Below are 16,228 nucleotides of genomic sequence, written 5' to 3'. Positions count from 1 at the left end.
CGGAGCACAAATACTACTTTTAATCCATTGTCCTATTTAATGTCTTTCTTTCATTCTCATGACTATAGACATTTTTATATTTAATTTTATATTTTATATTTAAATTCTTCAAAGTAACCACCTTTCATAAAAAGCATATTTAGAGTTATTTAACGTGTTTTTATGAAGAAGGTGACTTTTGACTGGTAGTCTATTTTATATATATTTATATATATATATATACATATATATATATATATATATATATATATATATATATATATATATATATATATATATGTTAACTTGTAAAAAGCAACAAGAAATTAAACAAAAACAAATTAAACAAAAGTATGTTGGGAATTTTTGAATTTTTGAACATAAAAAAATCCCCAACCCCAAAGCATTTCTCAAAGGTTTGGTCGCAGCAGATCAGAGTCACTTCCTGGATCTTCACCAGTTAGCATGTTTCGCCGCTAACCGGCTGACAGTCTGTGATAGGTGTTTAGCACATTGGCTAAAGGCAGTTAGTCGCTATTAGCCTGTGAGCCCAAACACCTGGAGCGACCGATCAGATACAGGCGGCCGCTTGCAGTTGTGTAGCCCTGACACAACGCAACACGACAAACAGACCTACAAACAGCTCCTGCAGGGGCGACTTGGGTCACATGACGCTTGTCGGTAAATAGCAGTGTCAGTCGACTTTGTGGCAGACAGCAGAGAAAACAATGCCTCCTCCTCTTCTTCTTCATCATCATCATCATCATCATCATCATCATCATCATCATCATCATCACTGACACAGTCAAGTCAGGACAAACTGAAATCACCTCCTTAACATCCTCCACCTCCTAGGCTGTGCCTCTGCAATTCAGGGTCCGAATCCTTCGAAGGAAGCGTCCTCCATCTGAAGGACGCGTCCTCCGAAGGACCCGGCCGAGAAGGACGAACCAAAACTACATGGGACGTCACCACCATTCCCTCCTGCTGGCCAACCCCGGAAGTGACGTTTACATAGCATCAAGCTAACCATTGGTTCACCGTCCAACCATGTCGATGGATGTTCAGATAAATAAAAACTCTACGTTAAAAACTTAATATTTTATGTGAAAATTGAATAATTAAATGTATATGTAGTGTCTTTGCCAGTAGATGCCGCAATTTCAGCTGACTTCCGAAGGATCCCAGAATGCTTCGCAGCAGCATGCAAAGCACCCTGGGATACAGAAGGACGCGAAGGATAGTAGCGGTGCATCCTTGGAATCGGCTAAAAGTAGGGCGCATTCCGAGTACGCATTTGGAGAGTCCTTTGGATTTTTGGGAATTGGGACAAGCCTTCGCGCAGTGCTATGACGCAACTGGCCTCCAAACGCATGCTTCGAAGGATGCAGACCCTAAATTGAGACACAGCCCTAGTCGACATCTCCTCCCTCTTCCTCCTTCGCCTCTATCTCCTCTACCTCCTCCTCTACATCATCTACCTCCTCCTCCTTCACCTCCACCTCCCCTACCTCCTGCTCCTCCTCTACCTCCACTACCACCTCCTCCTACCAGGTTCCTACAGTCAAGATTCTCCTCTCAGTGCAAACGGCCGCCGGTGTTTGAGCAGCTTGTTGAGGTTGCTACGAGCGAGAGCAGGAATTCAGGAGCAAACAGCTGCTGAGGATCAGGGAGAAGAACCTCCTCACAGCGGAACATCTTCAGACCAGAGAGAGTTCTGGTGGTTCAAGGATGTGTCTGCTTGCGATGAATGTGAGGTCACATTAGTTCACCACAACATTGATTTCATGCATCTCTCTCTCTCTCTCTCTCTCTCTCTCTCTCTCTTTCGCACACACACACACACACACACACTACAAACACAGCGCCCCCAACAGCCAGGAGGTCTGCTGACGTCACATCCTTAATAATTGAGGGGTAGAATTTCATCCAACATTTATAGAAGAAGAAGGAGAAGTGGCTGCTGCAGACAGTCAATTAGACTCCGTGCGTGCATACACGCCCACACACCCATACACACACACACATACACACACAGACGCGCACACACACACACACACACACACACACACACACACACACACACACACACACACACACACACACACAGACAGAGCAAACAACTCTACACAGCACAGTTTTGGTACCTGCCATCTTTTTATGTAAGACCGAGGCTTCATCTTCATCACACCCTCAGGTCTGCCCACACACACACACACACACACACACACACACACACACACACACACTTTTGCTTGCTCTCTCTCTCTCGCTCTCTCTCTCACTCACACACACACACACACGGGGATGCTATTGTTTATCTCTCACCTCTGCAGGTTTCCTCTCTTCTCTCGTCTCCTCTCTCGATTCTCCTTCTCTCTCTTCTTCTCCTTCTCTCCGTCTCCTCTCTCTATCCTCCTCCCCTCAATCGAGTCTCCCCGTTGCTCTTTCTTACGGCTGATGCTGCAGTGGTTCATAAAACACACCCTTCTGAGCTCTGCCTCCTCTCCCCCTCCCCCTGCTGCACGCTTCCCTCTGATTGGCTGCTGGGCAGAGATGACATCAGCCTGTCAGTGCAGCCTCCCTCTCCCCCGACCCCCCCGGCCCCTCCCTTTTTCCTCTTCTTCTTCCTCTTCTTCACCTCCACGCAGCCCTGCCTCTCTGTCTCTCCGTCCTGTTTGGAGGAACATCAGTGACTCGACAAACAATTAAAAAACCAAAGATTTATTAATCAACACCATAAAAAAATTTAAATGATAAATAAATAAATCTTTAATGATGACAAAGACAGTTGTAAAAAATAATGAAATAGAGAAAAAATAGAATTATAATTATAAATATGAAAATGTATTTGTATTTATAAGTACATGAATATAAATATAGCCACATTGTTAGCTGCAATCTGGCTCGCTCTCAGCCACTAGGGGGCATCTCTCAACAACAATCAGACTCGTGGCTCTCTGGCTCAGCTGAACCCCTGAGTGTCAGTGACTTAACGGCTCGGCGAGTTGGTTCAAAACTCAGTTCAGTTTGACACATCAGCTTCTGTCGACTCTGTCTGGTTTTACTGTCAGGCTCCGCCCCCTGGCCCTGCCCCCAGCACGAGAATGGTGTGTCTGTTCTGTCGAACTGTAAAGACCTCGTGTGGCATTTAGTTATATGCCAAACCAAACAGGAAGCCAAACCACCCCCACCCTGTGTGTGTGTGTGTGTGTGTGTGTGTGTGTGTGTGTGTGTGTGTAGACAGAAAGACAAATGTGTGATGGTGGACAGATGGACAGGGAGAGTCTCTGTTTGAGGGGTTTTTATTTGGCAGGAAGTCTCATGCGGCTGCTGACACTCATCCCAATGTGTGTGCGTGTGTGTGTGTGTGTGTGTGTGTGTGTGTGTGTGTGTGTGTGTATCCTAACAAAAGCAGACAAACACACCTGAACAATTAGCGTTGCATCAAAGATGGCCAACAGGAAGTCAGGAAGTAGACGCTGAGCAGGGATGTTTCCTCTGCAGCTTCCAGAAGGTGGCGCTAAAGGCAGAACAAACACTTGGTAGTGGAGTGGTGGAGTCGATTTCGCCCCCAGTGGAAATAAAGTGGAACGTCACTGCTTATATGTCGGGCTTGGTCAACAGGGGGCGCTGTCTCAAAGAACACAGAAATGCCACCAGTCTGAAACTGCACCCTGAAGAAGACATCCTCTAGGTGGCGCTGCAGCAGGAGACCTATGCAGTCGAATTTAGGGATTGGCTACGAAATCGTTCAAGTCGTGGCTCTGCCCACAGCTTCCCCATCAGCGTGGCTAACAAACGCAGCAGCCTTCAGCCCATCATCCCCACCCCCACTAATCCACTTAACCTGTATGTGTATGTGTGTGTGTGATCAATACAGCAGATGACGATCATGTTATCCTCCAGCATGTCCTTGTCTCATGTCTGGTATTGACTGAGACACACACACACACACACACACACACACACACACACACACACACACAAAGACTCGATGTTTACCGTAAATGTGACTCAGCTTCCATGACTGGAATATAGAAGCACTAATAAGCCTCCTGAAGACACGTACACGCACACACACACACACACACACACACACACACTAGACTAAAGTGGAGCTGTCATTTCTCTCCTCAGTGTATGGATGAAGGAGGGAGAGGAGGAGGAGAAGGAGGAGAGAGGAGAGGATGGTGAAGAAGCACTCGAGGTTGCATCGTCCATAAATCCTTTTAAAACAATCAGAGAAATTGCGCACGCAGTCTTGCCCAGCTCAGCTTGGAACGTGAAGCTACCGCCCTCTGCTGGCCCAGATAGGAAAAGACAGCCTGACGACGTCGTCACACTCACTACGTTTACATGACACTGGAGAAAACCGAATAATTGCCTTCGTGCGACTGACCGCCCAGTGAGGAAGACATGACCTCACAAAACCAGCGTGTGCTCACCTGTGAAGTAACTTCCTGTGAGCGAGGGTGCGGAAACAGAAGTTGGCGATGTGTTGCGACAGTCCACACCGGCGTGGTGAGGGAGCGTGACGCCAGAGAGAGCGCATTTTGTGGGTGCAAATCAGATGTGTTGTTTTTTTGTTTTCTTTTCCTTTCTAGTTTTCTTAAATGCAAATTCTCTGACTTTAATTTTTATGAATATGAATAGGTGAATATTAATATTTTGTTGATGTTGATGATTGTTTGATTTTTTTTACTGTTCCTTTACATTCATTTACCTTTTACAAAAGCAAATAAAATGACAAAATGACACTTTCATAAAATAAACCAGTCTATTGACAATCCTTTCAAAGAATACATTTGTTTTTAACCAACATATTATTATTATTATTGTTGTTATTATTATTATCATTATTATCATTTTTGTCTACTGACGGTAAGCTGGAAGCGCTGGACGGTGGGCGGCTCTCTGGTCTGCGGCACAGCGTACACCACCTGTTGGCCATCGCCGTGCACAACGCCGCTGCTGCCCTGGGGGAAGAGCAGCTGGGAGTAGGTGGGCGTGGCCGAGGCGTCTGCAGCCTGGAGGACAGGAGATGTGTGACAGGGTTTCAGCCTCTCACTATGGAGGGTGTCACTCTTTGCATCTCTCTCTCTCTCTCTCTCTCTCACTCTCTCTCTCTCTCTCTCTTACTGTGTTTCCTGTCGTCACGCCACTGCCGGTCGAGTTGTGTGTCTTGGCGTGAGAGTCCACAGCGAAGATCTCCACCCTCTGCCTGTCCAGGTCGATGTTCTGGTCGACACTGTGGGCCTACAGCAGTAGCATCAGCAGCAGCATCAGTTCAGCCCTGTGACACTGCATCGGCCACTAAACCCTCCTAATCTCACCTGAGAGGTGGCGTCATACTCGGCTTCCTCAGGAGGATCTGACAAAACACACACACACGCAATTGTTCTTACAACTCTCGGTAAGATTGGGAAAGTTGTGCGAGCCGCTTCCTGTTGCTCCACCTTTGGCTTCGGAGGATCTCTTTCTGCGGTAAAGCAGCATGCTGAGCGCCAGCAGGACCAGCAGGACCAGCAGGACAGCCAGGGTCACGCCCACGTAGAGCCACACGTCTGAAATGAGGTTCAATCCATGACATGAAGTGTTACTCCGCGTGATGCGATGACAAAAAAATCATCCGCAACATCTAGTTAAGGTGGAGGTGGAGGCTCCGCCCCCTTTCGTCCCTCCCAGCCAGGTGCGACAGAGATTAGACACGGTTCACGCTGGCTCGCAGAGAATTAGCAAGAGGCGCTACGTAGCAAATGGCTACGCCAACCAGCTGGGAAGATGTTAATTATTGAAGAAGACATAGCATTTATTTCAGCAAAGAACCAACCCCACTAACTGCTAATTGGTCTATACAACTGTCCACATCCACATCACATGTATCAAGAAGATCAAGGTCATCAAAAGAGACCCCACACACCCAGCCCACCCCCTGTTCGACCTGTTGCCCTCTGGTAGACATTACAGGTCAATCAAATCTCATACCAGCAAACTGACAAACACTTTAGTAGAATCCTTTGATGAACTTGACACACTGTCGCTTCTTAAGCGTTTCCTAATATTTATTACATTGTTTTTAACTGACTCTATGTCTTTTATATCTCCTTGAGATCTTTCTTTTTTTTTTAAATACTGTGCAATTTAGCCAAAACCACAATTTCATTGTTATTACTTGTAGTGCAATGAGAATAAACGCTATTCTATTCTATTCTATTCTATTCTATTCTATTCTATTCTAATACTCCATGCCTCCACTCCGAACACTATCCCGAAATATGACTGCCAAATATGACCGCCAGCTAGCCAAGGACTAAGAGACAACAAAGCTGAAGACTTGCTCTCCATGTCGAACTTCTGATCTGCTATTGTGAACTCTGTTGTGGGTCCAGCCTGTGTCATCGTCATCGTCGTTGGAAGCTGAGGGTTCGGTCTCCTCCCGGTCGGACCTGGGAAGAATAATAGAAGGAAAAACCTGAAACGGCAACTGAGTCACAGAATCCCAGCCGAGTCCAACAGGAAACTCACTGCCTGCTACGCTGAGCACACTGTTTAAAGACATTTTGCAATCTGGATGTTCAGTTTGGCCTCCTGAACTTGAATTACTATCATGACATCTCTGCCACCTTTTGGATCAGCCAAAAACAATAATGAATCACCTCTCCAAGCACATTAGAGTTTTGAACACATGAAGATGCATTAATGTAGCGTGGACCTGCTAAAATGACCGTCCAGCCAGCTTTCAGACACAAGAGGGCAGCATGGATAATCAACCTTCTACCCTGTTATGACAGTTAACAGCCTGAGCTCACCATCGACCACAATGACTGTAACCTGCTGCAGTGAACCTCCCGACTGTCCAATCAAAACACAGCGGTAGAGAGCGCTGTCGGCCTTGGTCAGCTGCCTGAAGGTGACAGAGACTTCTCTTCTTGTTTGACTTCTTGTGAACTGGAAGCTGAACGGGCCTCCCACAGTTCCCGTGCCCAGTTGCCAAATGAGAGCGTTGGTCACGCCGCACGGCTCCTTGCAGAAGACCTTTGCGTTTCCCACAAAGTTAAAGAGGCATGTGACGGTAAGCTCCGCCCCCTCGATCCGGCTGTAGACGATCTGGGCACCAACCAGAACATCCTCTCGAGCTGCCAAAACATCAGCGAGCACAGAGGACAGTTGGATCAAATGAATGAATTTATAAAATTAAAATAAGATTACGATAAAACTTTTTTATTTTATGAATATCTCAAAAGACAGTAAATGGCAATTCAGTGTTAACGCTGTGAAATTGATGCCGTTGACTTCAGAGTGTGTAGGAAAACCCAACAGGAAGCTGCTCGTGGCTCCACAGCAGCATGAGTTCTGACACAGCTGCCATATTTTGAGGCTCAAGATTTGGAAACAGCTGAGTATTGTAACAGCGACGCCTCGGAGCTCAGCGGGTTTCGGAGGAAATAGATAAAAAAAAAAAAAAGAATCACACTTTTCTGTCAGAGATACCACAGAGGTCCTAAAACTGAACTTTAAACTTTAAACTGATGAGCCAGTTTATATCTGACTGTTGTTTGAAGGTGTGAAGTCGCCCGTCAAACAACAAGTGAAAGCATTACATTGTCGAACGTCACATCAGACAGACCCATCACAGTGCTGCTGTATTTCCCCTCTTCTTTGCCGTTATTCATATTCTTACACCTTGTGGTCACATTTTCTAGTCTAGTTTGAAGGTCATGACTGAAGCAGTAATCTGACGTATATTTAAATGCCGAGACACAAACAGGAGTCACTCACGCAGGAAGAGGAGGACGAAGAGGAAGTGGATGATATTAAGAATGGTGGTCATGATATCGTCGCTGCCTCGTCTTGGTCTTGACGGACGGTGGCAGCTTTAAATGGTCGGAATAGCCCCGCCTCCAGGGGGCGTGTTTGAGTTTCCACTCTTCCACTATCTTTTAAAAAGTCAGTCATAATTGAAATATTTTCCTTTATACGAATTAAATAATAATAATAATAATAATAATAATAATAATAATAATAATAATAATAATAATAATAATAATAATAATAAACGAATAAAATAAAAACGATAAATATATGAACTATTAACAACAAATGATTGACCCATTTTCTTAAGATAATCAAGTTAAAAGGGTTGCAAAAATGTATACAAATGTGTTGATTATCAATAAGCTAAATGTATAAAACATAGATTCTAAAAAAAATAAGCTTACACATTTTTCTAAAGAAAAACAAAGAAATGCACAAACCAGTAAAATCGGAAAAAGGAGCATTTGAGTGGGCAACTGGTCACTGGCGGTTCTGCGTCAAAGTGACGCAACGGCTATCAATTTACTGCCGATCAAACTTCAGGCTGATTCTGCTGCATGAGACGTGAAAGTGAAAACAGGATCAGGAGAGACTGAAGGACGACGGGAGTCGCAGTCTTACTCAGTTTTAGTTTTATTTTGGCGTTATTATAACTTTAACATAGTTTTTTTTTTTTTTTTTTTAATATATATATATAAAGATTTTTATTATCCGATTGTGTTTGTTTTGTCTTAGCCAACTGTTTCTTCCAGAGGACGTCGCGACACTTTCAGGTAAACAGACGCACCATGACTTTCGTTCCTCAGACTGGGAGTAGACGGGAGGAGAAATTAAACATTTCTGGTTTTCACCAGCCCGTCATTTCTCCAAGTACTTGCTCTAAAAACTACTTAAGTAAGAGGACTTCAACACTTTAAATAATCTGACATACATACACTTTATAAGTTTGAGCTTGCAGCCCCGGATGACAAGAGGAGCCGGATCTCTCTCTCTCTCTCTCTCTCTCTCTCTCTCTCTCTCTCTCTCTCTCTCTCGCTTGAACACGAGAGATGTTGCACATGAACGCAGTTTACGGAACTCTGGCGCAAAAAGGAACAGCATGTCGCAGAAACGCACTGCAGTGACGAGAACAGTATTTACTTCAGAGTAAAAAATACACGGCCATCAAAATATTATCTACTCAGGAGAAAATACACATCTGTGCTAGGGCAGTACCTCAGTAATTCAGCTTCATCAGCGTCATGCGACGCCTAGCGCACGTGACCACCCTCGCGCGGTGCGGGAAGGCTGCCAACGGAACTGAGTTACCATGGCAACAGAGTCCGTGACGCTAGGTCTTCTTTCAGTTCTGCATTTACTCGGTCTGGATAATTTTTAAAGATGCTGCTAAAACAAAAAAAACAAAAAAACGAACAAAAAAACAACAACTCCATGATGACATTCCGATTGCGAAAATGACTGATGTTTCACACGCCTCCATTTTCTCTGTCAGAACTGTCAGTGGTCCGACGGCTACGAGCCACAGCTTCCTCTCTTTTTTCATTGTGAAGGACCCAGCCATGAGTCAGTGGCAGGATGTGGAACAGGAGCAGCAAGTGATGTCTTCAGAAACCTGTCTCGATGGCAGCAGTCTGCATGAAACTCCAGGGTGAAATAGTGTTTTTTGATAATGTTATTTTAATCAGCATGTATATATATTAAATTGGATTGACTATAATATGATATTATGTGGGTGACAAGGTGGCGCCTTACAGCAAGAAGGTTGTGGGTTCGATTCTGGGCCTGGGGCCTTTCTGTGTGGAGTTTGCATGTTCTCTCTGTGTCTGCGTGGGTTCTCTCTGGGTTCTCCGGCTTCCACCTACAGTCCAAAATCATGCATGTGAGGTGAATTGGGAACTCTAAATTGTCCGTAGGTGTGTATCTGAGTGCAAAGGGTTGTCTGTTTTTGTCTCTATGTGGCCCTGAGATAAACTGGCGACTTGTCCAGGGTGTAACCCAGCCTTTGCCCTATGACAGCTCGGATAAGCTCCAGCAGACCCCTGCAAAACTGAGTGGGTATTGGAAATGGATGGATGATATCATGCAATATAATAATAAAGGCTCTTCCCACTGCAGCTGTGAATCTCTGAGGAGCAACCACTCGATGGGATGTCCCATAAAGTTTGCAGATGTGCAGCACTCAGTTGATCCATGGTGAGAATCATTTCATTTTTATTTTTATTTTTTTAAACAATCTTCTCTGTGGACCATTCAGTAGTGAATGAGCAGCCGAGTGGAACAACTACAGGTGTCCTGGTGTTTGTTCAGCAGGATCCAGGAAAAGGAAGCAGAACCTGTGGACCCTGGGCCCTGCCGTGTACCTGTGAAGAGCCACCAGTCCATGTTTTGTCCATTAGAGTTTGGAAATGTGCACCAATCAGCTGATGGGAGGTGGGATAAACCGACGCTCATCTTCAGTAGAAGCTTCTCCTAATGAATCTGTGGAGGCCTGAACAGTAACTGGAGTTTAATGCAATCTTGCAAATTCACACATTAACAACTGGTTACAGCAAATTGCCTGTAACAAAAAAAAAAATAAAGAAAAAAAAATAAAGAAAATCAGCCTATAGGCTCTCATTTCCATTTGGTCTGATTGAAAGTTGCGGGTGTGGCTAAAGTTAACTTGCAGGTGGGCAGGTGTTGAAGCACACACTACACTCACGCCCCAATCGCTGATCACCTCCAATACTGCCCACATATGAAAAATACATTAATAATGATAATATAAGTTTAAAAAAAAAAAACCTTCAGCTTCATCAGGACTAGTTTTGTCCATCTGCTAACACTGAAGGGGAGGGGCTTATGTGTGGTACTGCTGGCAGTCACCAAGGGAGCTTCACCGGTTTTGACTTTTACAGTAACGCATGTATTTGGCCAGACGTAACCTGAGATGGTTGTGCAACAGGGATGAGCAGCAGACTTCAGAGGTTCCATCAGTCCAGCAGCACAAGGAACACCTGGACTCTATATTCCTGGTCTGTAGATCCAGTCTGCTCACCATCAACCCTGCTTATGGTTCTAGTGTAAAGATATCACTCATTAGGATGTTGCATTCCAGCTGCTGGAGGAGAACATCTCAGCTTTCATGAAGAAGGAGCTGAAGAAGTACCGGGAGATACTGTACTTAGGTTCCCAGCAGCCGTCAGATGTTTGGAAAGAGGAGGGCGGTGATGACAAGCAGGTGAAGAGCGCCGGCGAGGCCTTCCTGGAGATTTCACAGATCTTCCTGAGGAGGATGAAGCACGCGGAGCTGGCCGAATATCTGCAGAGTGGTAAGAACCTCTGGCACCGCTCCGGCCAGACCTTCTGAGATAAAAGATGACTTTCACTCCTGTGTTTGTGTCGTCATGTAGGACAACCTGCTCCGGTTTGTCAGCGTAAGCTCAAGTCCAGCCTGAAGAGGAGGTTCCAGTGTGTGTTTGAGGGCATCGCCAAAGCTGGAAACCCGACGTTGCTGAATCAGATCTACACCGAGCTGTTTGTCACTGAGGGAGGCGGCGGAGTCATCAGCCATGAGCATGAAGTTCGGCGGATAGAAACGGCCTTCAGGAAGCTCACCAGACCAGAAACCACTATTATGTGTGAGGAAATCCTCCAACCTATGCCTGCAAAAGGTCTGCCAATCAGAACCGTGATGACAACGGGAGTCGCGGGCATCGGGAAGACCGTCCTGACACAGAAGTTCACACTGGACTGGGCAGAAGACAAAGCCAATCAGGACATACACTTCATGTTCCCGCTGACCTTCAGAGAGCTGAACAAGCTTGGAGGGGAAACGCTTAGCTTGTTGGAACTCATCCACATCTTCTTTCCCGAGACCAAAGATGCAGGAATCCGGAAGTTTGAAGACGTCCGGGTCGCCTTCATCCTGGATGGTTTGGACGAATGTCGACTTCCCCTGGACTTCCAGAACAACCAGGTCCTGACAGCGGCCTCAGAGCGGGCCTCAGCAGATGTTCTACTGACCAACCTCATCAAGGGTAAACTTCTTCCCTCTGCTCGTCTTTGGATCACGACACGACCCGCTGCTGCCAATCAGGTCCCTCCAGAGTGTGTAGACCTTTTGACAGAAGTCAGAGGGTTCACCAACTCGCACAAGAAGGAGTACTTCATGAAACGCTTCAGAGACAGGGACCTGGCTAGAAGAGTCATTGGCCACATCAAGACATCCAGAAGTCTCTACATCATGTGCCACATTCCCATTTTCTGCTGGATCACAGCTACAGTTCTGGAACAGACCTTAGAGGGAGAGCAGCTTCCCAGGACCCTGACGGAAATGTACATCCACTTCCTGGTGGTCCAGTTCCGACTGAAGGCAGTCAAGTATGATGAAGAAGCTGAGACAGAAACATTCTGGAGTATGGAGACCAGGAGGATGATCAGGTCTTTGGGGAAACTTGCTTTCGAGCAGCTACAGAAAGGAAACCTCATTTTCTATGAGTCAGACCTGACAGAGTGCGACGTTGACGTCACAGCAGCATCGGTCTACTCGGGAGTCTTCACGCAGGTTGGAGAGAGCAGAGGAATATATCCAGACACGGTCTTCTGCTTTGTCCATCTCAGCGTTCAGGAGTTTCTGGCTGCCTTTCATGTCTATCAGACATTTGTTGACTCTGGTGTTAGCCTGCTGAAGGACCAACCAACATCTCAGAGTCTGGAAACAGGTACAGGAACATTTTTTTCAAAGCGCAGTGGACCAGGCTTTGCAGAGTCCCAACGGTCACCTTGACCTGTTTCTCCGTTTCCTCCTTGGACTGTCTGTGCCCACCAATCAGGTGCTTCTACGAGGTTTGCTCACACGGACAGGGAGCAGCTCACAGACCAATCAGAAGGCTGCAGAATACGTCAAGAAGAAGATTGGTGAGGACCTCAGTCCGGAGAGGAGCATTAACCTGTTCCACTGCCTGACCGAGCTGAAGGACCGAACTCTGATGGAGCAGATCCAGCAGTACCTGCGCTCAGGGAGCCTGTCCACTGACCAGTTGTCTCCTGCCCAGTGGTCTGCTCTGGTTTTCATCTTGCTCTCTTCAGACAAAGATCTGGAGGTGTTTGACCTAAAGAAGTTCTCTGCTTCGGAAAACGCTTTGATGAGGTTGCTGCCTGTGGTTGCAGCCTCCAGCAAGGTTCTGTAAGTGCACAAGGCAAATCTAAGGCTGGGTTTCCTTGTTGAGGCAAAGGTGGTGAAACTACTCTGTACCTTTTCTTTTCTTTCCTCAGCCTGAGCGGCTGCAACCTAACAGCTGAAAGCTGCCGAGCTCTGTCCTCTGTTCTCAGCTCGTCGTTGTCTCGCCTGGTAGAACTGGACCTGAGCAACAACAACCTGCATGACTCTGGAGTTGCGCTGTTGTCTGCTGGGTTGGCCAATCCACACTGTCACCTGAAGACCCTCAGGTTTTTTTCAGCACTCAGCTAGGTCCAATTGTGAACGTCTGAATCTTCAGCTACTTTCTAATTTGGGTATTTTTTCAGGTTGTCGGGCTGCCTGATCACGCAGGAAGGCTGCCAGTCTTTGGCCTCAGCTCTGAGGTCCAACCCTTCCCACCTGAGAGAGCTGGACCTGAGCTACAACCATCCTGGGGAGTCTGGAGTGAAGCTGCTGTCCGTGGAACTGGAGGATCCTGGTTGGAGACTCGATGTCCTCAGGTTGGAGGTTTTTTTTTTTGGTGTTTTTCTGTCAACATCTGAGGGTTCACTGGTCGGTTGACGCCCAGGACTGAGCAGGTGTTGAATCACCTGAGGAGTTGTCTGGTAACCACATGTCTCCACAGGCCACAGAGTTTGTTTGGTTTTGGCTTTTTTTTTCTTGGGCAAGCAGTAGACGTCACTGTTTGCCAAAAAGGTGTCAAAGGTCACTGGTAGAGGTTTGTTCGAAGCAGTCCCAGACCAGTACAGACTTTCCAAAGCTCAGGCAGCTACTGCAGCTTATGGAGTTCTTTTGGTGGCTGTTTGTGTGGCCATGAGGTCGGCAGCCTTCAAAGCTCCGGCTCTTCCATTGAATCTGCTGAACGCTGAGATGTAAAACGCTGTGTGACAGAGGCTGGCAAGATGGAAAAGTGAATTAGAATTTAAATTTAAGAACTCTGACTAGATGTCTGTCCTTCCTCCAGGTTGGAACCAGCTGGATCCACGTGGTTGAGGCCGGCGCTGAGGAAGTGTGAGTTGGTGTGATTGGGAACCGTTGTCGCTCCCAGTAGAGGTCCAGAGGTCAGCAGCTGTCTTCTTCTTCTTCTTCTTCTTCTTCTTCTTCTTCTTCTTCTTCTTCTTCTTCTTCTTCTCCTCTCTGTCAGATTCCTGCAGACTGGCTGTGGACATGGACACGGTCAACACCAACATCAGTCTCTCGGATGACCGCCGTAACATGTGGCACGTGGAGCAGGAGCAGCCATATCCAGATGGGCCGCAGCGCTTCCACTGGTGCCAGTTGCTGTGCAGCGATGCTCTGACCGGGCGGGGCTACTGGGAGGTGGAGTGGAGTGGCGGAGGCTTTGTGTCGGTGAGTTATGATGATGTGGGCCGCAAGGGCGAAGGTGACGACTGCCTGTTTGGCCAGAACAGCCGCTCTTGGAGCCTGGACTGCTCTAACGTGGGCTACTATGCCTGCCACGACAAGATAGTGACCACCATCCAGTCCCTGTCCTCCTCCTCTGGCGGCACCTCCAACAGGGTGGCGGTGTATGTGGACTGTCCGGCTGGCACACTGTCCTTCTACAGGGTGATGGGTGGCGGCGTGCTGACCCACCTGCACACCTTCACGACCACCTTCACTGGACCCGTCTACCCTGGCTTCAGGCTGTGGGCCGGCTGCTCGCTGAGGCTGTGCTCTCTACAGGAGGGCGGAGATTCTGACGGGCTCCCTCCACTCTGATCTCGGGCCTCTTATGTGGTTTGTCTCTGTCTTCAGAGTTTGGAGGCCCGAGCAGCACCAAAGGTCATAGGTCAGGAGCAGTGATGATGACAGAACGTCCTGCTTTCATACTCTGACATCAAGTCCTACAATATTATTGCAAAGGTAGAAATTTAAGCTTGATTTATATGCAAAAAATACATATCTCTCAGTTGGAATGTTTCCCTTCAGGACCTCAGTTGTTTGACCCTTTCTTAGTCCTCTGTCATACGTTTCCATTTGTCATTAAATTTTTTGTCACGTTGATTAAAAATGAAAAGTAGTGTAGAAACTGCAGAGAACAGTGGCGTTGCTCTAGTCTAGTATGATGAAGAGCGACAATTCAACATCTCTCTCCCTGATCGTCTGTCTCCCCCTGCTGGAGACTAAATGTGTGAGTGTGAAAGGTTGTTCGTGTCCTGTGACTTTTTTCAGGATGTGTCCCCGCCGTTCAGCTGCGATAGGCTCGACAGCGCAGCAGGAAGAGGTGGTGGTGAAAAATCCCGTTTTTATTAAATCTACCTTTTGTTGTTCTCGCTTTGACCAGCAGATGTCAGTCTACGATGGTTAAACTCGGAAGCTTTACTGGAAATAAAACTATTTTTGTCAGCGCGTGTTCATATTTTTCCTTACCCTTTCTTTTTAAACATATTGAGTAAAGTACTCGCGCAGGGAGTCAAAACTGCAGCAGCAGCAGCAGAAGTGAGAAGGTCAGATTAGTGAAGTAGAAGAAGCTTCAGCTTGAGATACCAGGACTGTGCAGCTGCTGATCTAATGTGTTTGCATCAAATTCCTTTGTAAAATATTCTCAGAAAGCGTGTCAAGTTTTTTGAAATGGAATTGGTTCCATGTACGTAGAGTACCTCTCACAATAGGATTGTCTGTATGAACGCCACTGCTAGTGGAAGTGGGCCACATAATATATTTACTACTAGGGAGACTGGTGAGCATGCCTGCTGTTCCACACAGTCACTTTAGAGTATTGGCTGCCCAGCAGTACTATAGAAAGTTTGGCAGTGCTAGCTAGGCCCCCATGTACTTTACGTTTCTTTAGGTCTTGCGTGGCATAGTCTTATTTCCAAACTGAGTTTGCTAATGCCTTTGTTTAGATCTTTTGAAAAACAAAATATTTTGAAAAATGTGAATTTTTTCTCTTCCCAACATTTATTTAAATTACAGGAGTGTTTAGTTTACATCAAAAGCACAATTTAAAAAAAGAATCATTGACACAGTTTCACACAGATCATCTTTAATTGACGCATCACTAAAAACATCATATGTTCACTACACAACTTCAAGAATGATGTCCAATATTTCTCTAAGTTCAATATTAAATTCATGCAGGTTGTGTCTGTTGTTGATCTCATTAGAAACACTTCAGCAACAAGTCAGAAAACATTTCCACAACTTGTTGTTCCAACTCAGCACGTCAACAAAGAGTTAGCAAAACTGGAGATAAGGTCGAATCTTCTGAAAATGTTCTCAGATTAATACATTCTTCAGCAATGC

At 46.2% G+C, this 16,228-nt stretch overlaps 1 protein-coding gene and 1 pseudogene across 1 annotated transcript; one reads left to right on the top strand and one right to left on the bottom strand.

Annotated features, from left to right (window-relative positions):
• Window positions 1-4,748: 4,748 nt before the first annotated feature.
• Window positions 4,749-7,926, bottom strand: LOC142888488 (uncharacterized). The gene is made up of 7 exons (XM_076026824.1): window positions 7,762-7,926; window positions 6,792-7,118; window positions 6,321-6,428; window positions 5,439-5,546; window positions 5,316-5,353; window positions 5,122-5,238; window positions 4,749-5,009 (listed from the first exon to the last, which is right to left on the bottom strand). Exons 1-7 carry the CDS (start codon window positions 7,811-7,813, stop codon window positions 4,845-4,847), a joined length of 915 nt encoding a protein of 304 aa, XP_075882939.1. The 5' UTR covers window positions 7,814-7,926; the 3' UTR covers window positions 4,749-4,844.
• Window positions 7,927-9,317: 1,391 nt separating this feature from the next.
• LOC142888477 (NLR family CARD domain-containing protein 3-like) lies at window positions 9,318-15,129 on the top strand (annotated as a pseudogene).
• Window positions 15,130-16,228: the final 1,099 nt, after the last annotated feature.

Source organism: Nelusetta ayraudi, unplaced genomic scaffold (genome assembly GCF_046127955.1).
Source record: "Nelusetta ayraudi isolate G7.1 ecotype Tasmania unplaced genomic scaffold, CSIRO-AGI_Nayr_v1 ptg000019l, whole genome shotgun sequence".
NCBI classification, from domain to species: Eukaryota; Metazoa; Chordata; class Actinopteri; order Tetraodontiformes; family Monacanthidae; genus Nelusetta; species Nelusetta ayraudi.
The sequence above is the reverse complement of the archived record's forward strand: the minus strand, read 5'-3'. Positions and strand labels throughout refer to the sequence as shown.

Bases quoted from the DNA above. Each gene is read 5' to 3' on its own strand.
- LOC142888488 (XM_076026824.1), bottom strand. From the start codon at position 7,813: ATGACCACCATTCTTAATATCATCCACTTCCTCTTCGTCCTCCTCTTC. The intron at 6,429-6,791 runs GTGAGCTCAGGC...TATTCTTCCCAG, and splicing joins TACAGTCATTGTGGTCGATG to GTCCGACCGGGAGGAGACCG. The intron at 5,010-5,121 runs GTAAGAGAGAGA...CCTGTCCTCCAG, and splicing joins GCGTGACGACAGGAAACACA to GCTGCAGACGCCTCGGCCAC.